The sequence below is a fragment of the Telopea speciosissima genome, chromosome 10 (genome assembly GCF_018873765.1).
Source record: "Telopea speciosissima isolate NSW1024214 ecotype Mountain lineage chromosome 10, Tspe_v1, whole genome shotgun sequence".
In the NCBI taxonomy this organism is placed as follows: Eukaryota; Viridiplantae; Streptophyta; class Magnoliopsida; order Proteales; family Proteaceae; genus Telopea; species Telopea speciosissima.
In genome coordinates, this window is record NC_057925.1 from 50,991,859 (window position 1) to 51,019,151 (window position 27,293).

Genomic DNA, 27,293 nt, shown 5'->3' on the forward strand with positions numbered 1-27,293 from the left:
AGAATAATACCTGGCCCTCTATGAACTCCTCTCTGCTATCCCTCCCCTCCCCCTTCCCCTTAGAAACCCTCTTTGTGAAAATAGCTCCACGATTAGTCAAGTTGTAATAGTTCACATGAGACAGTAATTAGTTGTAACAACTTAATTCATAGGTAGTTATATCAATAGGAAGAAAAATTGATCTTAGTGATTCATCAATATAGTCTTCCACAAAAATATCGAACACTTCTCAGCTCCGTCAGTATATAATTTGGTTGAAACCTTTTTAATTGACATCTCCCTTCTTAAGCAGGACAAATAGGTCATCACCTCTTTGCTGGCTATAACGCTCGATTTCTTTTTGATATTTTGGAATGATGGCCTATTTCAAAATACCAAACCCAATCCTTACCAGGTTTTCCAATTAATTGATCGATGGTCCTCTAATATTAAGTCTTTTTCTTCTTCATTTCATATGTGTGAGAATCTTATCACTAATCCTCTTCATAATGTTGTCCTTTCCATTGAAGATTACCAAGGATTATCACATGAGATATAACATCTTTTGATTTGAAATGGTAATTTTGAGCCTTCTTCAAGAAATGTAGGGTTAGGCGTCAATTCTACTATATAACTCTCAATTTGCGTGACTTCCATAAACAATAGTTTTGTTGGGACAGATTGTAAGCAGGTGGTTGAATGGATCATGCAAGATACTCAAAAAGGGTGGCCTTGGGGAGTATTCAATTTAATATGTTGTTGGATGTTTCAATACTAATTAAGTCCTTTGATGCTACCAATCCTTTTTGATGCTATTAATATTCAAAAACAAAGAAAAGATGTTATTTCTATTGCTAATAAACGAGCTTCTTAAGGCCAGAGTAGAAAAGTTGAGTCTATTAGTATTGGACGATGTGTGAAATACCTTTATCACTAATTTATTTTTTTATTTTTTTTTCATCAATAAAAAAAAAATGTTGCCTCTTATCTCAATTATATGTAGGGGTGTCAACGGGCCGGGTTTGGCCTTGACCCTAGCCCAACCTTGACAGCCTTAACCTAAACCCAAGCCCAACCTGACCCTGCCAAGGCCAAGTATATCCTCAACCCAGCCCGACCTTGGCAAGGTTTTCTCAAGCCTGGCCCGGCCCTGAATAATAAACTGCCCATCACAATCCACTTAATATATATATATTCATATAGCCCCAACCCACTTAACAAAGCCTATATTTATTAAGTGCAAACGGGGTCGGGCTGGCCTTGCCAGGGCCAAGGCTCAACCCAGGTCCAGCCCAGCCCTGCCATGGCCAAGAAAATATTAAATCTAGCCCGACCCCAGTACGAACAACCGCCTGACCCAGCCTTGTCTGGGCTTAGGGCGGGTTAGGCTGGGTATTTTTTACACCCCTAATTATACGGTTCACAATGTATGAATTTTCTTATAAAATTTACCAAGAAATACAAACAAAATGTAAAAACTATATAATAAGGAAAAGTGGAATGTAGAAAGTCGATATCCCATATTAAAGCTCAACCAAATTTTAAATTTTAGGGTAAATTACATGTTACCTCCTGATTTTCAAACAAAACTCAGATCACCCCCTGATTTTTTTAAAAACTCAAATCACCTCCTAGTTTAAACCCCAATATGACAAATTAGTCTCTAACGTTAGTTTTATGCTGTTAAGTGATTATGTCAGCCAGTTAAATAAATTTAAATCCTTAAACTACCCTTGACCAATGTTGAAGATGAAGGAAAAATAGTATTATAAATTTAATTCTAATGTTTTAGTATAAGGGTAAAATAGTCCTTTCACACCAATAACTGACAGCAAATTAACACCGTTACTGTAGAGGGGTGATTTGAGTTTTTTCAAAAACCAGGAGGTGGTCTGAGTTTTGTTTGAAAACCAGAGAGTAACATGTAATTTACCCAAAATTTTATTAAATTTTAACGCATTTAGTGTTAAATTTAATTATTTAAAATGATTACAATAATCTTATTATACTAATAATGAAAAATGACAAAAATATGTACGGTGGGCTCAATTAAATACACATGAGACGTGTCATGCATTTAGATCTCCTCTAATTTTTTTTGGGTAAAGGAGGATGCGTTTTTTAATGGATTCATTTGCAGCACATGTCCAACCACCAATTAGGTTAGGTTAACCTTGAGTTCATCTATTTGTATTTAAATAATGAGGAATAATTTTGGTAATTCGTATATACCACTATAACCTATACCAAAAAAAGTATATACCACTATAACCAAAAGAAAATAGTTCCCCACCCACGTCACCGATCTGTGTGAATCCTTAACCATTAAATATCGACCCTCCAATTATAAGCCAATTTGGCGATTTCCAACCGTCGATGTTTCTCCCCTACGCAGTTCTCCTTCTTCTCTCGATGTTATTCCCAAATCCCATTTGTAAGTCCCTTCAGTCACTTTCTTCATCTTCCCCCAAACTGTTCTTTCTCTAGTATCTATCTCTGTCTCTGTCTTTCTGATCTCTCTCTATCCATCTATCTTCTATTCATACTTGTAGTTATTAGTTTTATGTTGAATCCAGATTTTGAAGCTCTAGCCAAGAAAATGTGGGTTCTGTTTCCAAAGGAGATTGAAATGCTGCATTATGTTTGGAAGGTAGCCAAATTTGGCTTGGGTGGCATTGGGAAATTTCCCAGAGAAATATTATTTTAGAAGTTTTAATTAATTTTAGTTTAGTTTCATTGTTATTGTGTATTTTTTTTTAGATTTATAAAACAAGTAGTTATTAAGGTGGGTTACATTTGGAAAAATAACAAAATAGCGAAAAGACAAAAAAAGTATTACATAATAAGAAATAAAACAAATATGTATCAAGGCCTTGAGAACCCTTCGCGGTTCAGTTTGATGATACCATGGGCGATGAAGGTGTAGGAGACGAGGATGAGCGAGAAAAGAGCGGGAGCAGGAGTGATAGCAAGAACGACGATGATGAAGAAGATGAGAATGATGAATGAGTTTTTTGCCAGCTGCGGATGTGTCTTAGATTGTTGCTATTACCCTTGTTGGTTCGTTTTATCCGGTCTAATTGTATAGTTGTTCTTGGTTGGACAACCTAGGCTTTCTCTCTTTTCATCAATCACGATGGTCTCGAGGACCTCTATTGTCTTCCTTGGCTCTGTTTCTCCGATTATTAATATAACGGCCAAGGTATCCTCTTTAGATGAGACTCTCAATTTCTGCCTTGAGATGTTCACACTCATCTGTATTGTGAAACCTACAGAATTTATTTGAATTTCACCTTTCGGGATGCCTACTCATGCCTACCCATCTTCGACGGCCACTCGACGAATATCTCGTTAACAATTTGGACATTTCATTTTTTTTTTATTAGAATCTCATATTTATGTTGTAAACTGACATTTTAAAAGGATGGATGTTCTCTCCTCTCTCAGTTACGCAAATGTGCTTCTCCCTCACTCAACCGCTTGCCGGAGAAGCCGTCGAAGAACCTAGTCTCACTCCACTTTGGAAGAATTTGAGTGAGAAGGCAGCACAAATGGGCCATGAATTTAAAAGTTATATTGAATTGATTTGCTTGTATGTCTGGTTATTGTTCGAAAGGGTTTACATCAATTAAATTTGATACCATCCACAGAAACAAGGAAGTGGAAAACCAATCTTTTATGTCAAAATAGACACAGGAAGCAGATTTGAACATGAAAACTAAGACAGAAAGTTTCAGCACAGCTGAACAGTAATATTCATTTAATAGTAGTGCTAATCAAAAAGCAGCTCCAATATATCATTAGTTCCCTTTTTTCCCCCTTACATTCATGACCCACATACCCGTAACAATTAAATTCTGAAGTTCTGAATGCACATGCAATTTAATCAAGTTACAGTCTCCTATCTTTGAATCTTTGATGGCAAGAATCATGGTATTAGAATTCATCGTTATAGAATCTACAGTAATAGGCCTTCTCAATGACCACATGGGCATGTTTGTATCACTGATGACAAACATAAATTTACTTGTTGGATTCCATTGTAACATTGTCAAGATCACACCAGCTATCAAAAGAGAAACAAAAAGACCACACAGGTAACTTCTTCAGAAGTACAAGGGAACTGAATACTTCCAGTAATCAGAATAGATAGCAGAAACATCCAAAATCCAATAATGAGAATATGATTTATTATGGAGATCTGAAGAAATTTGAGATCTACCAAGGCTTTGTAAACAAACTCACCATTCTATCGAAGGTCTTTTCCCACATCCTTTTGTAGTCTTCCACTTGAATAAAAAGCAATACATCAACCATTCCATTTCCTACGTAGTCCCGTGGAGTGTAATGCCCACAACCATCAAGCATTGTAATTAACTTCACCAGACAGCAGGAAAGAACTTAAAACTTCTTTTTCTTTGTTAAGAAATAATAGGTACATTGAAGGAGCAAGTATGTAAGTAAGCATTAAACAATTGATAATTAAATAGAAGCTCTTGGGAATACTTCGGAAACCATCAAAGTCAGTAATAACTTTTGACTCGAGGCATATGAAATTTAACAGGGCTTCTGGCCTATCTAGCACCAGCAGAGGTGGAGGCTATATCCAGCTGATTTCAGTCACTCTTCAAGTTAAGAATGCTCAGCTCCATGATGGCAAGGAAATAAAAGGTTTCAACTTTCAAGAATGAAGATTAACTGTAGCTTCTGCATTAGAAACAACCTGAAAACTGAATGGACTAGGTTAACTACAGATCCCAACTGTTTCTTAGTTACAAACACATCACACTTCTTAATAAAATAGTGAGTATCAAATAAAACATGACAACCCATGGCCATATCACCTCATCAGACTTCGAGAGCAGACAGGTAAACAAATCAGAACCAGTCCACATTTCTATGGATTCACAACCGAATATCAATGCTCCTTGGAGAGAGAGAGAGGGAGTCCCAAGGCATGGTCCTTTTCTTCCACAGTTTGTTATATTTGAAATTCCTCATGTTACCTTGGGCTCCCTTCCCTAGTTATCCTCCTCAACACCTAGTAAGCCTATTTGGTTGAGTTGAAGGCCAAAAAGCCTATCTCACAACACCATTCCTGGAACTCAGAATAATATTAGTAATATCAACCACATCCCCGGGGTCCAAGGAAAAATGAGAAATTTTAGTATGGTCCAAACAGTTCCATCCAAATTTTGTAACCTTCAAAATCTGCATATGTCAAACAAGGTTTTCTTAAACCCTCAGAAGAAAGAATCAAACTGTTCTACCACACAAAAACCAACTCCATATTACCAGTAATCTAAACCCATGTGATATTTAAAAAACGCAAGAGCCTTGGATAAACCTTTCCAATACCAACCCCCCCCCCCCTCTTCTTTGTCACATTGACTATTCCAGAGGGTTGAAGCAGGACTGTAATAGCTCTCAGAATCTTATGGCTTGGTTGACTTTCATCCTTGCAAAGCAGAGAAATATTATTACAGTTAACTGTATCTTATGACATAGCTCTTAACACCCAAACAATAAGTAATCATCCTTTTCAAACTAGGAGAACTGAACTGCTAACAATAACAGCAGATTTATCAAAATTAATTGACTGAGAACCATGAAGTTAGAGATTGTTACAGTGCTTTTCTTAGATTGAAAGGAAAGAGAAGCAAAGAGAATTTCTTACCCAACAGGTTCAGATGTGAGATTTGAATACTTGCAAGCCAGTAATGAACACCACTTTTACAAAGTGCACCTTGCCATTTATATTGCAAGCCCTTTTCCAAATTGGAAGATTCAACAGCATGTTGAAGTGGAGGAGGGGAACTGGGAGGAGGTGGAACAAGGGGCTGCTGAGAGAGAGAGGTAAAGGAGGGGGTGATGGAGGTAAAGGAGGTGGCACGTCTGGAGGGGGAGGTGGTGGGGGTGATAATTGTGGTGCAGCAGGCAGGAAAACCATTTGATCAAATCGCTGCATTGAACTTCCTGATAACTGGGCTACTGGAGTCACAGAAGCAGTAGGGAATGGGGCAGCAGCTGCATTCACATGAAGGTTATTGGTCAAATAAATTTTTTGAGTTCAACACAAGTTCAGATTTTTTTGTGGGTGGTGTTGGGGGGGCGGGGTGGAAGAATTTATTCCCTGCTTCTTTGACTTGGGGACACATGATTTGTTTTCTTGTATGATATAAAAATGACCATTTTTTTTAATAGGTCTTGATTTGAATATTTCAGAAAGTGCAAAAAATACAAGTTTTGGGTTTTAGTTTGTTATTTTCTACAAAAATCATTTGAGTTTTGGAATTCGAATTTCGGAGTCTTCGTTTTGGGCCTGGGATCATTCTTGATCTTTAGTCCAAAACAACTTGGCTTACTTTAAATCTGTCCATGGTCTTTAAATTTTGGGTTTTGAGTTATGAGTTAGCTCACAAGGTCAGGAGGTTCAGATATCTACTTCTTTGTTTGTCTTTGGGCTAGAAATTAGCCCATTAATTGAGTCCCAATTCGGACTTGGTTCGGGTCCAATATTGTTTAGTCTTAGTTTCCCTTTTTTGGGGAGTTGGCCATGTAGTTTGCGAGTATTTTTCTTTTGATAATGAGTTGGGTTTTATTCCCCTCCTCCTCCCTCCCAAGTCCCAACCAAGAATATTCCTTCCCAAACATGGTAGTTCATTTAATTTCTCACTTCAAGTTAGGATATATAAAAGATCACCATGCCACATTTATTTCTCTATTTCAAGATGAAAAAGGATTAACATAAGTGAAAAAGATAATTCAATGCCCACATTCAATTCTTGTTTGAAGAAGAAATGAAGTATTAATTTAACTGCCAAAAAAAATGTAAATGAAGTTATAGTCGTCAAAAACTACCGTGCGACTCTTTTCGGTAAAATTTTATACAAGTGTAAATGAGATTAATGGCCTTTATTCAACTAAACATATAAACAGAAAATTACAATGTAGAGATAGAAGTTTCCTCCTACTGAGCTTTATTCATCAAAAGACTGATGTCTAACAGTCAAATGCAACAACAATGAAGAAGTTCATGCCTTCGTAGGCAGCAAAAGCAGGGGTTTCATTAGATTTATTGTTGGCTTATCCTTGAAACCATATTCTCGGACATCTGAAGAGCAGCAACAATGGACAACAAGAAAAACAATTATCAGGCATACATATCAAAGAACAAACAACATGCATCAGATTTAAAAGCGATTAAAATATTGTAATAATTGGCTGATCATCTAATTAAATCAGTTATATTATTTTACTTTTTCAACTGATAACAAATGACTTGTTTTGAATACATGTAGGTGAAAAGTTGTTTACTGACAAAAAGATTAAATTAAGATTACAATTGAAGGTTTAAAACCTAAGTACATGCTTGATCGATATAAAACAACTCATATCTTTTATGGGAAATTGTTTTCTGTTCAGGAGTGTGGCCTATGCCAGCACTACCATGTTGCTATCTCTCTCCTCCTCAAAACAAGGGGGCAAAGATGTCTTTTCATATGGGGAAGATAGAGACAGACTCTTGGACAGCATTCTTTTTCCCATCTTTTATATATTATCCCTTTTCTAACATGGTTTTAAAATGAAATACAAGAACTTTTCTCAAGTAAACTCAAGCACCATCTTTCTACAATTTCATTATTTCCTCAGCAACTCAGTTCACAAAATATATAATTTGACCTTCATAAGATTTTAAAATAAAAAATATATACAAATAAAAATGAGAAACCAACATGTTTCCTTAACAAATTGAGATTGTATTATAAGCAAAAAATAAAATTTCCCTTTTCCTTTTTTGGGGAGGGTGATGATCGGGGTCATTGATCGGTGATGTCTGAAGGGATTGTGGGAGATTTAAAATGAGTACCAACCCTACAAATTAAGAGTGTATGCTCATATAGATTCACCATCTCATCGCCTTCCCACCCCTCTTTTCCCCTCTCTTCATTCCCTTTGTTTCGTTTGGATCCAAGTAACGGATCCCATTAAGTTGGGATAACGCTGAGTTTGTTGTTGCTCATATAGATTCACCAAATGTAAAATCTTTTCAAGGAAAAATACGAAAGCAAGGAAAAAGGAATTACTGACCATCTCAGAATGTGGCAGATACTTCCCATCAAATGTCACAACAACACGATCTTTCCCATCAACACCTTTAATTTTATCCACTGAGCAGTAGAAGTCTATAGCTGACATACTAATTCCAAAATGAAGAAAAAAAAATCAATCAATTGAACCTCAATGTATTCAGGAAAAGTTGTGCAACCATCAAATGAAGACTTATCCATCAAAAGGGGGAAAAATCAAATGAAGACTTCTATTATTGGGATGGAGGAATTTATCCCCTATGACAACATTTCTAATGACATAGTGAACAAGGCAACATGATGACTCAACAACATCAATCTCGTGGCAACATGCTATTGGGTGGTGGTCCTGTTTACGGGGTCAAATCAATACGTTCTAAGAAGAAATATTTGAATATCTATCTCATCAAATCTAGTAAGTATCATACCAAATCTCATCAATCAGATCATTTTTTCAATAATTAATCCATAAAATATTTAATCTGAACTCTCATTTAAAAACCCCAATTCTTTAAAGGGAACCTTACTAATAACTCCCCACCCTCTAAAAAAAATTTGATTTAAAAGAAGAAATATAATACAACTTACATGCCATCACCAAAGTCCTCATTGATGATCTCCTTAATGCTCTCACCAAAATGCATAACAGCTTCATTAAATCTATTTAGAATCAGAAAAATATGTTAGAATCTCTACTCTGCCCAATCAAAGGGGATAATTTGAAATTAGTTCAGAGAGCATCAACCAGTACAAACGTTAAAACCCCATCTCACGATGCATAGAGAAATTTTAAGAATCAAAGTTACAACAATTAGTATAGAAGAAAACCCACCTGTAAATTGCAGGTTCTCTGATAATTTCAGGATCATAAGACCTCATAGGAGGAATCATCATCTCCTGGATGAGGTCGTCGGTGAGGCCCGGAAGTGAAGCCCTAAGTTTAGGGACAGTGGAGGGCTTGAGTTGAGCCTGCCTCCGCAATAGCTGACCCACATAAACATTGGTCAGTCCTGTCTCCTCCGCAATCTGAGTATAGCTCTTACCGGACTTCTGTTTCACAGCAAGAAGACGGTTCACCATGCTTGCTTTGCTCTCCATTAATGCCCACAAACACAATGCAATACAATACAGTAGAACTCTCTTCTATCCTTTCGGCTTTTGGCAACACAATTGCTTAGATTATGTGAATGGCTCTCTCCCCTACAATCTCGCTTCAATTTAAATGGCAGTTTCACTCATACTTTATTCCGTCAAGTGAACTTGTTTTGGGGGCAGAGTTTTGAGATGGCTAAACAAACCCCCAAGGGACAAAGTAACAAACAATCAAACCCTCAAGTATTAAACTCAAGGGACGTATTAAAGGATAAAAAACAGAAGTCGATCTGTTTGGCGTGCAACGTGGATGCAAAGAGTCGTGGAAGAAAAAGTCCTGCAGTTTTTCCACGCTTTTCGGCCGAATTATCTCGAACCCTCCATTTCCTGCCGATTCCGGATCAGTTATATATACATGGGACGGGTGGGGATAGATCTGAACACTCCATGAGGCGTGTGACCCATAGGTGAAACTTACACCCAATGGAGGAGTCAGATCTGTCCGCACCCGTCCCCATGTGGGTAGCAGATTGCCCCCTCAAGACTAAATAAAATAAGAGGCACTCATAGCACCCGGTAGCTCCAGGCATGCTGCACCTATGTCCTAAAAAAATGACTGTCGCACCTCTGATCATTTCAAGGGTTTAGGGGTGTGCCGATCAGGCAAAAGGTTTACTGATCGGTAGACCAGCTAATCGTATTGGTAGTCGATGGTGATCTTTACATTTCATTTAGAATAATGAAATCTGGACCATTGATTTTTATACCCATGTTATATTAAAGGTTCTAATGTTCTCAAACACAGAAATTCACAATTTCTATTAGTTTACGGTATACTTATAAGTGTCTAACTTCCTTCCCAACTCGGACTCCAACTTGCGATCATGTCTTGAATCGGTATCGGACTCCATTGAAATCGATTCTTAACTGATCTTGTATCGGTGGATTGGTACGAATAAAGATAAAAATGAGAAGGAAAAAAAAAACTAGTTTTTTTAATAAAAGAGTGTCGATCCAGACTGATACAACCAATCTGGATCGGTATCAATCTCGACTACTAAAACCCTACTTGCAATGCTCAGAGTGGTATAACAGTTGGGAGACACTGGCAGCCAGTAGAAGCTCATGAAGGAGAACATGGCTTTCTCCATCCTAAAGCAAGAGGTGATTATGCTCAAATTCTCATTTGTATCGAATAAATTTGCCCCTGATCTTCCTTGAAAAATAGGTTTTTGATTGATTTACTCATTACCCCTTGTTCGTACAGTGTCACCGATACAGTATCAACACAATATCGGAATCATCAAGGTGTAAAATCGTTGGATCGCACAGCACTTAGAACCATGTTTTGGTTCGTATGGTTATTATTGTTATTTTTTTTAATAGGTCTTGATTTGAATATTTCAGAAAGTGCAAAAAAAATAAAAAGGTTTTGGGCTTTAGTTTGTTATTTTCTATAAAAAATATTTGAGTTTTAGAATTCGAATTCGGAGCCTTCGTTTTGGTGCTGGGATCATTCTTGATGTTTAGTCCAAAACTACTTGGCTTACATTAAATCTGGCCATGATCTTTAAATTTTGGGTTTTTAGCTTTGAGTTAGCTCACAATGTCAGGAGGTTCAGACATTTGTCTTTGGGCTAGAAATTAACCCATTAATTGAGTCCCAATTCAGATTTGGTTCGGGTCCAATATTGTTTAGTCTTAGTTTCTCTTTTTTTGGGGAGTTGGCCATGTAGTTTGTGAGTATTTTTCTTTTGATAATGAGTTGGGTTTTATTTCCCTCCTCCTCCTTCCCAAGTCCCAACCAAGAATATTCATTTCCTAACATGGTAGTTCATTTAATTTCTCACTTCAAGATGGGAAATATAAAAGATCACCATGCCACATTTATTTCTCATTAATCCTCTTCATAATGTTGTCCTTTCTATTGAGGATTATTAGGGATTATCACATGAGAAATAACATCTTTTGATTTGTGATGGTAGTTTTGGGCCGCCTTCAAGAAGTGAAGGTTCGGCGTCAATTCTACTATGTAACTCTCAGATTGCGTGGCTTCTATAAACAATAGTTTTATAGGGACGTCACAAGAATCAGAGGTATGGGGAGTGCTTCAAGACTGAAGTAAGCAAAGGAATAAGACTGGGGAATAGTAACGATTTGGATAGATTGTAAGCAAGTGGTTAAATGGATCATGCAAGATACTCAAGAAGGGTGGCCTTGAGAAGTGTTTAATATGTTGTTGGATATTTCCATACTAATTAAGTCCTTTGATACTATTAATCCTTATTGATGCTATTAATATTCAAAAACAAAGTAATATGTTATTTCTATTGCTTATAAACGAGCCACTTAAGGCTAGAGTAGAAAAGTTGCGTCTAGTAGTATTGGACGATGTGTGTAATACCTTTATCACTAATTAATTATCTATTTCTTTTTCATTAAAAAAAAATGTTGCCTCGTATCTCAATTATAAGTAGGGGTGTCCACGGGTCGGGGTTGGCCTTAACCTAAACCCAAGCCCAGCCCGATCTTGCCAGGACCAAGCATACCCTCAACCCAGCCTGACCCTTGCAGGATTTTCCTAAGTCCAGCTCAGCCCTAAATAGTGAACAGCCCATCACAGCCCACTTAAAAAAGTTCCAATCCACTTAACAAAACCCCAGCCCACTTAACATATATATATTATCTATTCACATAGTTCCAGCCCACTTAACACATATATATTATCTATTCACATAGTTCCAGCCCACTTAACAAAACCCACTTAACAAGTCCCATATTTATTAAGTTCAGCCTTAAAAATGCACTAGAGTATTATTAAGTGGATACAAGATTGGGCCCATATTTATTAAGTGCATACAGGGTCAGGCTGGCCCTGCAAGGGGCAAGGCCTCAACCTAGACCCGTCTAGGCCTTGCCAGGGATAGGAAAATATTAAACCCAGTCCGATCTTGGTAGTAACACAGGCCTGACCCATCTCTATCAGGATTCAGGAGGGCTAGGGCCAAGTCGGGATGGCCGGGTTTTTTTGAGACCCCTTATTCATACGGCTTACCATGTATGATTTTATCTTATATAGTTTACTAAAAAATACATACAAAATGTAAAAATTATAGAATAAGAAAAAAATGGAATGTAGAAAGTGGATATCCCATATTAAAGCTCAACCAAATTTTCAATTTTATTAAGTTTTAATGCATTTACTGTAAAATTTAATTATTTAAAATGATTACAATAATATTATTTTACTAATAATGATATATGACATAAATATGTACGGTGGACCCAATTAAATACACATGTGTTCTACCAAAAATGGGCTTCCTTTTTTTTCGGTAAATAAAAAATGTCCAATAACCAATTAGGTTCGGTCAAACCTTTTGTATTTAAATAATAAGGAATAATTTTGGTAATTCATGTGTACCACTATATAAACAAAAGGAAATTAAAAGAAATTTTCTCATCCACGTCAGCGATCTGTGTGAATCTTTATCCATTAAATATCGACCTTTCAATTATAAGCCATTTTGGCGATCCCAAACGTCCATTTTTTTTAATGTTTTTTTGGTTAAAATGTAGTCATACAAATAACACACCATTCCCAAAACGTTAATCGACTAGGACGGATCGGATCCTCTGCTGCCTTTTAGGAACCCGATTTGTAAATCCCTTCAATCACTTTCTTTCATCTTCCCCAAAGCTGTTCTTTCTCTAGTATCCATTGCTAGTTCTGTAATGAAATTGGGGGGAGACGTTCTTGATCTTGGATCTAATCCCGGTGCGTCTCAGATTCAGAGGATATTTGCTTATCATGACTATGATAAATTCCTCTTTAAGTTTTTTGCAAAGGAGATTGAAATGCTGCATTATGTTTGGAAAGATAATCAAATTGGGCTTGGGTGGTGTTGGAAAAAAAGTGAAGCAGACACAGTTGTAGTTAGTATTACTGCTGAATCTTGATGCACAACAAGGAAGATAAAGTAAAACCCGTGTAAGAGGTTAAATTACTCCTTAGATATTCCACTTGAAAATGATGACTCATTACTGCAGCTCCTCCACTGTCTGCAACGTTGTTCAAAGATAGTCAAAGACGAATTCCTCTGGTGTCGCGTGTCCTTCCCTATACCTATGTTTATCGACAGTCCATCTTGCCCCCATTTTGATTATTTCTCTCCTCTATCGCGGCACCCCCGAACCTATTGTGCCCTCTCCCCAACCTCACATAGCACCCCTCGTCCACCGCTCAACAGAGGACACGGCGCTGTTTCAGATACAACTACAAATTGGTAATTTAATTGGATTTTGGAACAATTTGATAGATATTGACAACAACAATATGCAGTCCGATAGAATCATGGATGGTAGAGACTGGAAATTCCAAGCTCTCTCAACGGGATTGGGATGTACAAAGAAATCCCAAACCGGCTTATCAATGTGATATGTGATTACCTTCCATTGGTTGGGCAATTGGGGCAAATGGGTATCTGTATTTATAGAATTTTTTTTATTCTATGTAATAACTGATTTTTTGTATCCATCAATGGATTCATTTCATTGACTTCATTTTCGCCTCTCGATGAAAAAACCTTTTGGCTTATGTGTATTAGGATTTTTGCAGACAAAGAACTTGCTTTGAAATTTGCAGCTAATTCTCTCTTATCTGTTTGTTTCTTCCCTTACTGTTTGTCTCTGTCGCCCCTAATTTCCTTCGTTTTGTACTGTTTCAAGCTGCAGAGGATGGGGCAAAGAGGTGGGGAGTTGCAGAGGGTGGAGGTGGAGTTTGACTGTAGAGGGTGGTTCCAGATTTTAGTGTGGTGCATCGTAACCACCCCAATCCTGCATCTTCAGCGCTGGATCTCTACATGGACGGCGCTCATGCTCAATAAGAGAGAAGGAAAATGCCCAGAGAGGGGATATGTTTTTTTGGTAATAAAGCTTCACTCTTTATAGTTTTTGTTTTTTGGAGAAAGGGAGCTCTTATATTAGATTAATAGGTAGTATGGAGTTTACATACGGTAATATTTCTTCTCGTTCGAGTCACTCCGTATATTGACGGAAAGAGCATCCGGAAGGCACGCAACACAAAGGTGCAACTCTTGACATGAGTTAAGAAGTCCAGCCAGAAAGTCAACGCAGGAATTGATCCCGCGGATGGTGGTCGAAAGTGCAATGACTAAAGTAGGTGCGTAGCTCTTGAATATCTCCCACAATCCCAAACACATGCCATGGGTTTTGTATTTGGCCAAGGATGATCTGGATAGCCATTAGTGAGTCAGATCGGATCTGGACACGTGATAGGTTCATGGACTTAGCTTTCTTCAGCCCACTATAGATCGCCTTGAGCTCCATATGAAGGATGTTGTCATCTCTGATCGCTCCCGCAATAGTGAATGTTGGTTTGCCAGCTCCATCTCGTCCAATAGTTTCGTATCCACCCAGGTCTCCCCGTATTGAGCCATCACAGTTGATCGCCACCCAGCCCAGGGGGGTTTGGGCCATGTCATAATGCTAGGCTGGTGGTGTGTGAATGCAACGCCCATCCTCCATCGATGGAAAAAATCCCTCGCTTCCCCTGAGTCAGGCACCTTCAGTTCTATGTCACTGAATCGATTCCTAGTGTCCTCGATGACCCGAAGTATGGTGCTCTCAGCACTCGCACTCCGCTGTTGGAAGATTCTATTGTTCCTCTCGCACTAGATCCGGTAAATCGTTGCCGTCAGACTGAATTTTTGAACCTGGCAGATTATTGAGTCTCCTTTGAAGTGTTGTATCAGCCAGATTATCTCTTCTTGCCAACTGTGGAGAATGTGTCAATTGTAGCCATTGACCTTAAGGACCCCTTCCCATATGGCAGCAAAGTATGGGCATTGAAAAAAGAGATGGCCCAGGTTCTCGGTCCCTCCTTGGCATAGTACACACGAGGTGTCCATGCCTGCTCCCCACGACGCCAGTCTGCTGCTTGTTGGTAACCGTTGCCAGATCGCCAGCCACGATGTGAAAGCAAATCTCGATTGGGCTGTGGGAAACTAGATGAGGCTATGCCATTCGACCTTGTTGCTATGTAAGCGAACCGAGTGCCATGCCGATTTAAGTGAAAATAGGCTGTTGGGGGTAGGTGTCCAGACTGCCAAGTCCTCTTGGAGCCAATCATGTATCCTGGTATTGATAATTTCTTCTTTTCGACTGATAATATCTACGTCCATCATGGTCTCATCCCACATCCCCTCTTCCGATCGAATGGAGCCAACCCTGTCAAATGTGTGACGTCCCAAAGCCTCTAAAACTATGGTACCCAGTCTGCAAAGGGGACCACTCAGCAACCAAGGGTTGTACCAAAGCAGGGTTTCATTCCCTGCTTTGAGAAGATAACGAATATTTCCAACAGCTATGGTGTGGGTCTTCAATATAGCTCTGAATGTGGGGAGCAGACCGTTGGGGTGGGTAATGACCATATGGAGTGGCAGCGTAGCCACCGTTGCTTCACATAAGAGATCCAACAGTTGGACGTGTTGGCTGCAATGTTGTATATCTGGCGCATTAAGGCCGCATTATTCCAGTCAGTTAACCTCTGCAGGCCTAAGCCACCCTCCTTCTTTGGTAAACACACTGCTGCCCATGCCACCTTATAGGATCCTTTTTGGGCAGTGCCCCACCATAAGAACCTCCCCATGATGCCTTCAAGCTTTGTAACAATCGGTTTTGGTAAACGGATCGTGTTCAGCCAGTGCGCCAATGTACCCATCAAGACTGATTAAATGAGGGCGAGATGGCCCGCATATGAGAGTGCCTTTGCTTGCCATGAAGACAGCTTCCTTTCCACCCTGCAAATAAGATCAGTGAATTCGTGGGTCTTCAAGGGCTTCGATGAGAGTGGTACCCCTAAGTAAGTAATCGGCAGACTCCCAATAGTGAAGCCGAGGATGGAACAAAAATGGGCTTCTATCTCTGTAGGGCAGTTGGAAAAGAAAATATTTGATTTTCTTGTGTTGATGGTCAGCCCTGAGAGCGTAGAAAACTGCTTGAAGAGTAGGTCCAGGTTATTGGAATTGGTAGTGGATGCTTTCCCAAATACAAATAAGTCGTCGATAAAGCATACTGACGTAATTTTTGGCTTGGCACAGAACTGATGATACTCAAAGGCAACCGTTTTAGCAGCTGCGGCAACCGAATCCGTGAATACTTGGAGGACAATATTAAAGAGGAAGGGTGACATTGGGCAACCTTGTCGCAATCCCCTCTTTGCCGAGAAGCGAGGAGATTGTGCACCATTAAGAAAGACCGCATAGCTTGGATTTATGACGCACTTTACAATCCATCCAATGAACACAGGAGGGAAGTTCAACCGGTGCAAATGTGCAATAGCGTGAATAAGAAACTCCATTGGACCGAGTCGTACGCCTTTTCAAGATCAATCTTGGCAACGAACCGAGGCATACCTGTGTTAGTATGATAACCGTGCAGGAGTTCTTGGCATAGGAGGATGTTGTCGGTTATCTGCTTCCCCTCAATAAATGCAGATTGGTTCTCCCCCACTAGCTTGTGAAGAACGCCTTTGAGTCTATTAGCAAGGAGCTTAGCTATGAACCTGTATAGGAACGGGCTAACCGTAATCAGTCTATAGTCACTAAATGTGTTCTGCCATGTGCCTTTGGGAATCAGAGTTAGCTTCGATAATTTCAATTGTTCAAGAAGCTTCTGAGTTCTAAAGAAGAAGAGGATGGCCTCACATGCTTCATAACCAATGATCCCCCAAGCTTTTTTGAAAAAGTACGCACCAAATCCATCAGTACTAGGTGCACTATCGTCATCAGCCGCGAAAACCACGGCTTTGATTTCTTCCAGGTTGAAGGGCTTGCATAAGTGAGCATACTCCACCATGTCCAGGGAACGATCAACTGGAAGATCGAATGGAGTGCAGGTGACCTGCGGGGAACCCATAAACGCTTGTTCAAAAAAGTGTGCTGCTTCTTGCCTTATAGCGTCATCACCGGAGATCCATGTGCCATTGCTGTATTGGATGGAGGAGATCCAATTCCTGGATCTTCGAGTTTGTAGAGATCGGTGAAAAAATGCCGAGTTCCTATCTCCATGTGTAAGCCATCTTACCCGAGATTTTTGGCGCAGCTCCGATTCTCTCGCATTCATCAAACGCTTGAGGTGGGAGACGTGGGCTCTTTCAAGGCTTAATGTGTCCTAATCAGTGCAGCCAGAGTGGATAGAGGCCTGGAGAAGCTCCACAGTTTGAGCTGTAGCTTTGATTCGATCATCAAGGTTACTGAACGTGAAGTGGCTCCACCCCTTCAACCTGTTTTTCAGCATTTTAAGTTTAGAAAGCAATATGAACATGGGCGCATCGGTTACCTGTTGGCCCCAGACATCTTGGACAAGTGGGAGGAAATCGTCATGGTCTGCCCAATGATTGGAGAAGTAGAATTGCTTGCCACGTCGCATCGGTGGGGGTTCCAATGTGACGACCATGGGACAGTGATAAAAAATGCTTTGATTATGAAAGTGGACATGAGCAGTAGGGAAAGTGGTCAACCAATTGCTGTCCACCAGAGTCTGATCAATTTTTGTAGATATACGGCCCATTCTAGTACTTTGAGTGCTCCATGTGAACCAATTACCCGACCAGTGTAGATCCGCCAGGCCGGTGTCAGAGATGCAAGAGGCGAGAGGCTGCGTCATTGCTGTTGTAACCGGCCGCCCTCCTTCCTTTTCACTTGGGTCACTTATGGAATTAAAATCGTCGAGGAGGATCCATGGCAACGAGTTCCCATTACTGATTTATCGTATGTCATTCCAAAGTTCTTCCCTGTCTGGTGCAAAATTCGCTCCATGAATAATAGAGATATGTATAGGTTGTTGCGACTGCTTAATGCAAGCATGGACATGGATTAATTGTGATGATGTCAAGATAGGATGGATATCAACTTGTTCCTCATCCCATAGCAGCCATATGCGTCCTGCATCACTGGAAGTGTAGTTGTTCAGGAATTTTCAGCGACTGCCGAATATCCTCACAGAGTTCTCAAAGTTGCAATGTTTGACATGTGTCTCTACTAATCCGGCAATAGCAAGCTGGTTCGAAGCCATCCAATCTTTCATCGCTCTACATTTACCAGGGTCGTTTAATCCCCTGGTGTTCCACGCACCAACTTTAATCATTGAGAACTGGTGAGTGGAGAGCGTTTCGCAAGGGTGCTCCAGACCAGGCTTCGTTCACGTTCATGTGGGATCATCATGGTACCATTCGCATCTACCTGGGCAGCCTCATCAGATTGCAGGGATGCAAACCTGTTCTCAGTGTTGGAAGGCCTGGGGAAGGAGGTCGGGTTGTTCTCCTTGTTTCCGTTAATGAAGTGTGCCATATCCTTAATCGATGATTTGGAGCGACATGGTCCCTTGGGTTGCTGATCGCCTCTATCCCTGACCCGGGATGGTTCGACCGTGCCACTCTGATCACCGGGAGGTATCGTGGGGACAGAGGGAGCAGGAGGCGTAACCTCTTTGGGGTGTGCCACCTCTGGAGTGGGAAGAACCGTGTGCATGTTAGTCACGCCTCTGGAGGTGTTTTGGATATGGGTAACCCCCTCCATATTCGCGGATAAATCGGAACTAGATGACGCCACATGACTTGGTTTATCTTTGATAGCGAGAACGATGGGCCCCTTCTTAGCATCTGAGACTGTATAGCGTGAGAAATTCAAATCTGAGAGAGTGTTCATTGAAGACTGCACTGCGGACGCCGGAGCAGCAGAATCCGACGGGGATGGTACAGTTGCCTCGCGTGATACACTCCTCTTCCCCTTACCACGGCGTCTAGTAGATTCCTGCCACTCCGATTCCATGCCTGCTACTGTATTGTTGGTGTTCGCATTTGCAATGTGCTTCGCAGTAAGGATCAGGCATGACTTCTCATTGTGGCCAGTCGTATTTCACTGGTTGTTCAAGTAATGACCCATCATCCTGCATAATGGACACTGTCAAAGGTAATCCATCCTCAACTTTAACTAGGACGCAAACACGGGCAAAGGAGAGCCTCTCCTTCTGGGCTCTTCAGCGATCAGCACAAATGGGTTTACCAATGACACTGGCAATTTTCCCTAGCGTTTGAGACCCTCAAAAGTGAAGGTTGAGTCCGTAGAACTGTACCCAAAGGGGTAGCTGTGATTCTTCTTTCTTCACTAAGGACACCTCTGGTGACCATGCCCGAAGAATTAGTGGCCTCGCACCAAAGGTCCATGGACCTACATCAATAATTTGACGACAAATACTTGCTTCCTGGAAATCAAACACAAAGATCCCGCTCTCCAGTCCGTATACTTCCACTGCTCCCATGTGTGCCCACTTCTCTCGAACGAATTGTTTCATCATCGCAAAGGATGGTTTCGGACCAAAGACGTATCCCACAAGAGCGGCTTCCCAACGCCCTTTTTCTTCGGATAGGTCTGCACTATTGCACCTTGCTACTCTCTTCCCATCTATGATCTCAGGTTCGATGAACGGAATCGTATTCTCCCTCTCTGGACTAGTTTGACCAGTGACAAGGCTTGCCCATGTTCTCGTTGCACCATTACACGCCTCCTCATTGATAGCAACTGGTGGAGGGGAGACAACCATCTCCTGGTCCACCGAGTTGGGGTTGCCTGTGTCCATTCTTGCCAGGGGTATTCCGGCAGGTGCTACCATCCAATCTCAGTCTCTCTCAATCGCCTCAGGATAGGAGTTTAATAATAGAGAAATTCTTGTTATTGTAATCTTAATTTTTTTGTTTTTTTCTTCACTCTTTATAGTTACGAATAGGATTTTTTTTTTTTTAAGCCCATAGGCCATCGTATTCGAATATTTATCATGGACATACATTTCAATTTTCAAGAACAAGCGGGGGTGGGGACGTGTGTGGAGAGATTAAGGCCATGAGTGTACAAAACTGTAATTTAGGATCCAGCCATATTTTGAATCATCACTCAATTATAATAATTGCATCAAACTTCTACTAGGTTTACGTGCGGACCCAATGGTTTGTTCGGATGAAAGAATTTGGGCATTAATAGAAAATGGATTTGAAATTCACATGGTTTTATGCCCTGTTTGCAGGTCTCTAAACTTCTCATTCACTTTCCTTTTTTCTTGATAAATGCTTCTTATTTATCATTCTAAAGAAATAAAAATGTCTAAACCAAAGTACATGAAAATTAATAAAGAATAAATTACTGAATTTTTATCACCTCCAATTCGCTGTCCGTTTCAATTCCCTCCAATCCCTCACATAGGAGCATAAATGACCACCCTACCCCCACCTTGGGCAATGTATTCGGGCAGTGGGTAAGGTGGTCATTTTCGCTCTTATGTGAGGGATTGGAGGGAATTGGAGCGGGCAGAAATTGAAGGTGATAATGATTCGTAAATTACTCCCTCCTCTCGATTATCCCCAAATGATATGTCTCACCCCTGGGTATTGAGTAATAATGCTCTTCTCCCCTAAAATTGTCCAACCATGTGGTAGTATTTCCACGTTTTTCTGCCCTAACAAGGAATTATCTCAAGCCCTCTTTTTGCCCCCTCAAGACCAAATAAAAGGCATTCATACTATGAGAGTCGAACCCACCTCTGGTTAAACAAATATCACAGATACTTCTATTTGGGATTTTGATTCTCTACATCTGGTTAGGTAGTGGCCATTGTGTGGCTCACACCCACTGCCCGAGCCCGAGTGGGGTCCATGCTCTTGCCAGAATTGAAATCTGCACCAGAAATTTCAAAGCAAGTTCTTTGTCTGGAAAAATCCTATCTGCCCGCCGTAGAGGATCCAAATTGTTCTGTTTGTCGCTTATCATAGATTATTAAATAAAAGGGAGATAGAACGCCACTCGGCCTCTCTAGACAAAATGACCGTCGCTGCCTTTTAGGACTGTCCTTTTTTTCTCGGTGTTATTCCCAAACTCGTTCTGTAAATCCCTTCAATCACTATCTTTATCTTCCCCCAAAACTGTCGTTCTTTCTGTAGTATCTATCTCTGTCTCTGTTCTCTCCTTTTTATCTCTCTATCCATCTATCTTCTATTCATGTAGTTATCTTTGTGGACTTCTAGTTAATTGTCCGGTAGATCTTATCTTTGCCACGAAGAGTGAAGCCTCTTCAAGTCTTATGTTGAATCCAGATTTTGAAGCTCTAGCCAAATTGGGCAAATTTTAGTTTAGTTTCATTGTTAATGTGTTTTTTTTTGTAAGATTTATAAAACTCATATTTGGTACATATAGCGAATTCCTGTATGAAAGAGGATGTGTATTTGCGCTCATGGTTCACCACTACCGTGAGTTTTTCTACAGTCAGAGTATTCAGTTACAGCCTACAGTAGTGACAGGTTCAGTGTGTGATAAAAGACGGGTACTATATAAGGGTTCCCTTGGATGACGAGTTCAGATCTGATACCTACATGGGACAGGTGGGGACAGATCTAAACCCTCCAGAAGGGTGTGTGACCCACACCCCATGGAGGGGTCAGATCCGAATTCGTGAATGACATGACATAAATTAAGAACATTGCCTCCAGATGAAACCATGGGACTAACCAATTTACAATTAATCCATGGATGCTGGTATTCTTTATTTGATAAATTTCGGGTCAAATCAATATTCACGGTCTGGACCGTAATTGAAACTCAACTTGATTTAATGGAATAGGTTCAATGCAAACTAATTTGGGCTGTAGAATCAGGTTCGGACTGCTCTCTTTCTTTCATATCCATTAAGTTTGGTTTTGGGCGGCGTGGGTTCACAAGAATGAGCTTTGCTTAAATTTCACATTTAATTTTTGGGACACAGATTTGGCTAATTGGTCCAGGTTTGGGCCCGTTGGATCTTAGCCTAGTAGGTGTTGGGTTCTAGCCTATATAGTGGGATGAGTTTTCGTACTTGGATCTGGTTGTATGGGGTTTGGGTTTTGTCCCTTTAAACAAGTTTTGGGCTTTAGTTTGTTATTTTCTACAAAAAAAGAAAATCATTTGAGTTTTGGAATTCGAATTTTAGAGCCTTCGTTTTGGAACTGGGATCATTTTTTTATTTTTATAAATCTGTAGATGATCTTTAAATTTTGGGTTTTGAGTTTTGAGTTAGCTCACATGGCTAGGAGGTTCAAATCTCTACTTTTTTTGTTTGTTAAAGGCCTTTGGGTTAGAAATTAGCCCATTGATTGAGTCCCAATTTGGACTTTTGGGTCTAGATTAGGTGGTTTCAATATCTTGGCCAATCCGATATTCGAATCTTTATCATGAACATACATTTAAATTTCCAAGAATCTTTTTTTTGAATTCCCTCCAAAAATTGAATCTGGGGTGGAGACTTGTGTGGAGAGACTAAGCCAATTATTGAGGCCATGAATGTACAAAGACCGTAATTTGGGACCTAAGATAAGAACAGAAATTACAAGATAAATCGGTTTCAAATTATTTTAAAAAGATTTACATAATCCCTAAAATTAGTTAGTATTCATGCCACACAAAAATAAAATAGAAGAAAATTTTCAAAATTTTACAAGATTAGTCAGATTTAGGTTTACCAAATTAGCCACCCATTGTTTTGTTTAACTAAATTATTCAAAACAAAAGATGGGTATTACAAAACTATCCAAAACAGTCCCCCACAGCCCCATCCTCCACACCTATTTTTTGTAGACATTTTTACCCCTGGCTTTCTTATTCCTTCTTCTTGCATTCGATCTACCAAAAGATCGTCAAATGTCATATGTAGTACATAATTAGATCAGTTGACGTATGTAGTTCATAATTTGATCTTTTGACAAAGTGCTTTAGATTGAAATGAGAGGGCGGGCCTTGGTGCAATGGTAATCCATTGTGACCAAGTGGTTAATAATTCGAGTTTGGAAACAGCCTCTCTACGAAAACTAGGATAAGGCTACGTATATTATGACCCTCCCTAGACCCCACAATGGCGGGAGAGCCTAGTGTACTAGCTACGCATTAGATTGAAATGCCATATTTTTATTCCTCTCTCCTGCCTCTCCAACCAAAAAATATTCCTTACCGAAGATCATTATGCTACACGATAGTTCATTTTAGTTTCTCACCTAAATTTAGGAAATCGAAAAGATCACCCTAAAACATTCATTTCTCTGTTCCAAGAAATAGAAAAGGATTAATAAAACTGTAAGAGAAGATTCAATGCCCACATTCAATTCTTGTTTGAAGAAGAAATGAAGTATTAAAATAGCTGCAAAAAAAAGTAACTGAAGTTACTTCCATCAAATACAACTGTAAGACTCTTTTCGGTAAAGTTTCATACACAGTGTAGATGAGATTAATAGCATTTATTCAACTAAGGGCAAAAACTAAACAGAGAATTACTGTGTAAAGGTATGAGTTCCCTCCAAATGAACTTTATTAATCAAAAGACTGAGGTTAAACAGACAAACACAGCAACAATGAAGAAGTGCATGCCTTTGTAGGCGGCGAAAAGAGGGGTTTCAATAAGTTTATTGCAGCTTTATCCTTGACACCATACTCTCCGACACCTGAAGAGAAGTAACAGTGATAACAACAACAACAACAACAAAAACAACTATCAGGCATGCATATCCAAAAAACACAGAAAATGCATCTGATTTAAATGCCAGTAAAAGATTGCAATAATTTATTGATGATCTAATTAAGTCAAGGGAAAAACATTCTCATGACGCAAGAGTACTATTACCCTCTCACATGGGATTCTTTATTATTTTCTCTCTTATTTTGATAATGTGGATTCTATGTGAATGATTCTAGTATCATCACCGCCATTAATGTGGCGTGCAGATTCTTACCCACAATGGCCTCATGGAAAACCCTCTCCCCTGAAATCAATTATATTAGTTTATATTCTCAACTAAGACTGCAGAATAGTAGTGGATTATCAAATAGATTTGGCAAATGTAAAATCTTTCCCAGGGAAAAGGAATTACTGACCATCTCAGAATGTGGCAGGTACTTCCCATCAAATGTCACAACAACACGATCCTTCCCATCAACACCTTTAATTTTGTCAACCGAGCAGTAGAAGTCTATAGCTGACATACTAATTCCAAAATAAAAAAATACTTCAATCAGATGAACCTCAATGTATTCGGGAAAAGTTTATTCAATCATGAAATGAAGATTTACCCATCACAAGAGGGGATCAAATGAAAGTAATTTCTCCTATCTAATCTAATTACATTCCCCCATGACAAAATGAACAAGAAAACATGATGATTCATAAACATCATGGTTTGCAACCTACAAGAAATTTAACCTAAATTTAACCTCAACTCTTTAGTCAAGGACCAACCACAACACCCCCCCCCCCTCCCAAAAGAAAAGAAGGATTTAAAGGAAGAAAGATAATAGGACTTACATGCCATCACCAAACTCCTCATTGATGATGTCCTTAATGCTCTCACCAAAATGCATAACGGCTTCATTAAATCTATAGAATCAGAAAAATATAAGAGTCAACAGATCAACAAAGAAATAACTCAAAGATATGCAAAAGGAAAGGATTCACACTTTATACAACTTTTCTCAGCTTATCAAAAACAAAAAGGCTCATGGATGAGAGAGAGAGTCAAGTAAAAAATTAAGGAAAGACTACAAGTGAAGGCAAAGGGGTGTGCGAAATAACAGTCACACCCCTTGGAACCCCAAAAATGATTAGAGATGCAGTGGTCATTTTTCATGCTCTTATGTCAGTGTGCAGGGGACGTGTCTGCGACTGGGCAGCGTTCTTTTCTCCAAAAAAAAAATAATATTGGTTAAAAAATCAGAACATGAGAAATGTTGAAAGGTCAAAAGCATCTTGACATCAGAGACATTTTGAAGTAATGACTTGACTGAGATCACATCCATTTTATCAAAAACAAAAAAAGACTGAGATCACATCCATTGGCCTAAAGCTTGCAGTGCAAGGGTCAGAACAGAAATCAAGAATTCAAATGAGACCTATGTTGTCTTCCTTCACCACCCCCCCCCCCCCCACAAGGTTATTCTACACAGTTTTAGTTGTTGAAGCTCTCTTTCTCTCAACTTTAGTTGTTGTCTGCATCTACTGTTTTGTAGTAAAAGAAAGAATTTTATTAGAAAGTTATCCAATCTTTTATCCAAATCAAAACAGGGATTCTCAAAACTTTATATTTTCTGAGAGAAGCACAATCCAGGGGAATGTATAGCCCTTGATTGCCAACCACTTCCTCAGTGTATCTATAATGGCAGTCCAGACCAAATACTTATTGAGAATGATTTGTAAATGGAAAGAGAAGACAGCCCATATTTTCAAGGATAAGTTTAATGATTTTGGTAAGATATTAAAACAAAAAAAAAAACTTAGGGCTTCAGAATTAGGCCTTGGAACCAATAAATAAGAAATGAATTTGGACCTCTGTTCTACCCCAAAAAAAAATATAAAGAATTTGAACCTCTGTCCATGGCTTATTCAATAAATAGTCAATGATTTTAAAATCTCTATTCTGCCCAATCAAAAGGCTGATCTGAATTGGTTGAGAAAGGATCAATCATATCAGTAAGCAAAAAACCAGCACAACATGAAACCCACCTCATGCATAGATAATCAAAGATTTTTTTTGATGAATAGAGAATCGAATTTACTAAAAAATAGTAGAGAAAACCCACCTGTAAATAGAAGGTTCTCTGATAATTTCAGGATCGTAAGACCTCATAGGATGAGACATCATCTCCTGGATGAGGTCGTCGGTGAGATCCGGAAGTGAAGCCCTAAGTTTAGGGACAGTGGAGGGCTTGAGTTGGGCCTGCCTCCGCAATAGCTGACCTACGTACACATTGGTCAGTCCCGTCTCTTCTGCAATCTCAGTATAACTCTTACCGGACTTCTGTTTCACAGCAAGAAGACGGTTCACCACGCTTGCTTTGTTCTCCATGATTGGCCACACAATACAGAGACACGCTAGAACTCTTCTCCTCTTTCGGCGGCTTCTAGCAACAAAACTGCTTCAATTCAATTCTGTGAATGGCCCTCTCCCCCACTTCCACTCCACTTTATATGGTTTTTCTCTACGGAATTTTCTTTTGTCGGCAGATTATTTTTTTCTTTTTTTGTGGGGATGGGGAAGGGAGCAGTTGTGGAAATAGCCAAACAAACCCCCCAAGGGACATATCATCAGTTATCTCCTCTGATTATTTATTCCGCAGGTGAAATGGTGATTTTGAGGGCACAATCGTTGACTTGAAACTTGAAATAGCTGAACACACCCGTCACGACTCACAAGCAATATAACATTAATAATAAATAAAAGGGGAGGGTTGGGCATGCCGCTGCTCTAGGTATGTGGGTGGCCTGTTGCAGTGGGACGGGTAAGGTGGAAAATTATCGCTTGTAATTCTCTGACCCGTCCAATCCCCTAGTGTCTGTAATAAGAGGGGGGTGAATCCACCCAAATAGAGTATTCAGGCAGGAGTGAAATGGTCATTACGCTCTCTATGAGGGGCACCAAAGGAACTAAATTGGACAGAAAATTGCACAGGATAAAGATCCATTCTTTTCCTGCGTGCCCACCCTTTTCCCATAAAATAAAACAAAGTCTCTAAATGATGGTCTGTACAGTGTGCAACATGGATGCACGAGACTCATTGAAAAAAGTTCAACTATGAAGCATGAACTAAACAAATTGGATGATGTTTCAGAACTTTTTATTTAATTAAATTAGATTTTTTTACATAATAAAAAAAAAAAAACAAACAAACAGGGAGAAATAATCTTTCCACTCTTCCCTTTGAAAGCAATTTGTGAGCAGATACTATCTCAGAGAGAGACTTTCAAATTGTGAGCAGATACTATCTCTCTGTGAGAGAGAGAGAGAGAGAGAGAGAGAGCCCAAACAAGGCCTCGGCTGAGATATTTGGTCCTAAGGATGGTTTGGGATTGGAAATTTTTGGCCTTGAGTCAAGGTCGGATCGGGTCAAGCTTGAGGCCTTGGGTTAAGCCTGGTCCAGCCCGGCCCGGCCTGGCCTGGCCCTGTTTTAAGTTATACTATAAAATATATATTGATATAATATATATATTATAAACTTTAAACTTCACCCACAGTCTGTTATATAATATATTATATATGAACATAATAAGTGA

General features: G+C 39.6%; 2 protein-coding genes across 3 annotated transcripts; both read right to left on the minus strand.

The window, feature by feature from the left end:
* Positions 1-6,990: 6,990 nt before the first annotated feature.
* LOC122641587 (cyanate hydratase-like) lies at positions 6,991-9,193 on the minus strand. 2 transcript variants are annotated; one of them, XM_043834870.1, is made up of 4 exons: positions 8,902-9,193; positions 8,658-8,729; positions 8,071-8,179; positions 6,991-7,093 (listed from the first exon to the last, which is right to left on the minus strand). In XM_043834870.1, exons 1-4 carry the CDS (start codon positions 9,165-9,167, stop codon positions 7,055-7,057), a joined length of 486 nt encoding a protein of 161 aa, XP_043690805.1. In that variant the 5' UTR covers positions 9,168-9,193; the 3' UTR covers positions 6,991-7,054. The 2 variants fall into 2 exon arrangements, with proteins under 2 accessions (XP_043690805.1, XP_043690806.1); XM_043834871.1 differs by lacking the exon at positions 6,991-7,093 and adding an exon at positions 7,822-7,854.
* Positions 9,194-23,511: 14,318 nt separating this feature from the next.
* On the minus strand, positions 23,512-26,138 carry LOC122641590 (cyanate hydratase-like). Its single transcript, XM_043834873.1, has 4 exons — positions 25,823-26,138; positions 24,552-24,623; positions 24,125-24,233; positions 23,512-23,694 (listed from the first exon to the last, which is right to left on the minus strand). The coding sequence occupies exons 1-4, from the start codon at positions 26,086-26,088 to the stop codon at positions 23,656-23,658; spliced, it is 486 nt and encodes a 161-aa protein (XP_043690808.1). The 5' UTR covers positions 26,089-26,138; the 3' UTR covers positions 23,512-23,655.
* Between the last annotated feature and the right edge of the window lie 1,155 nt (positions 26,139-27,293).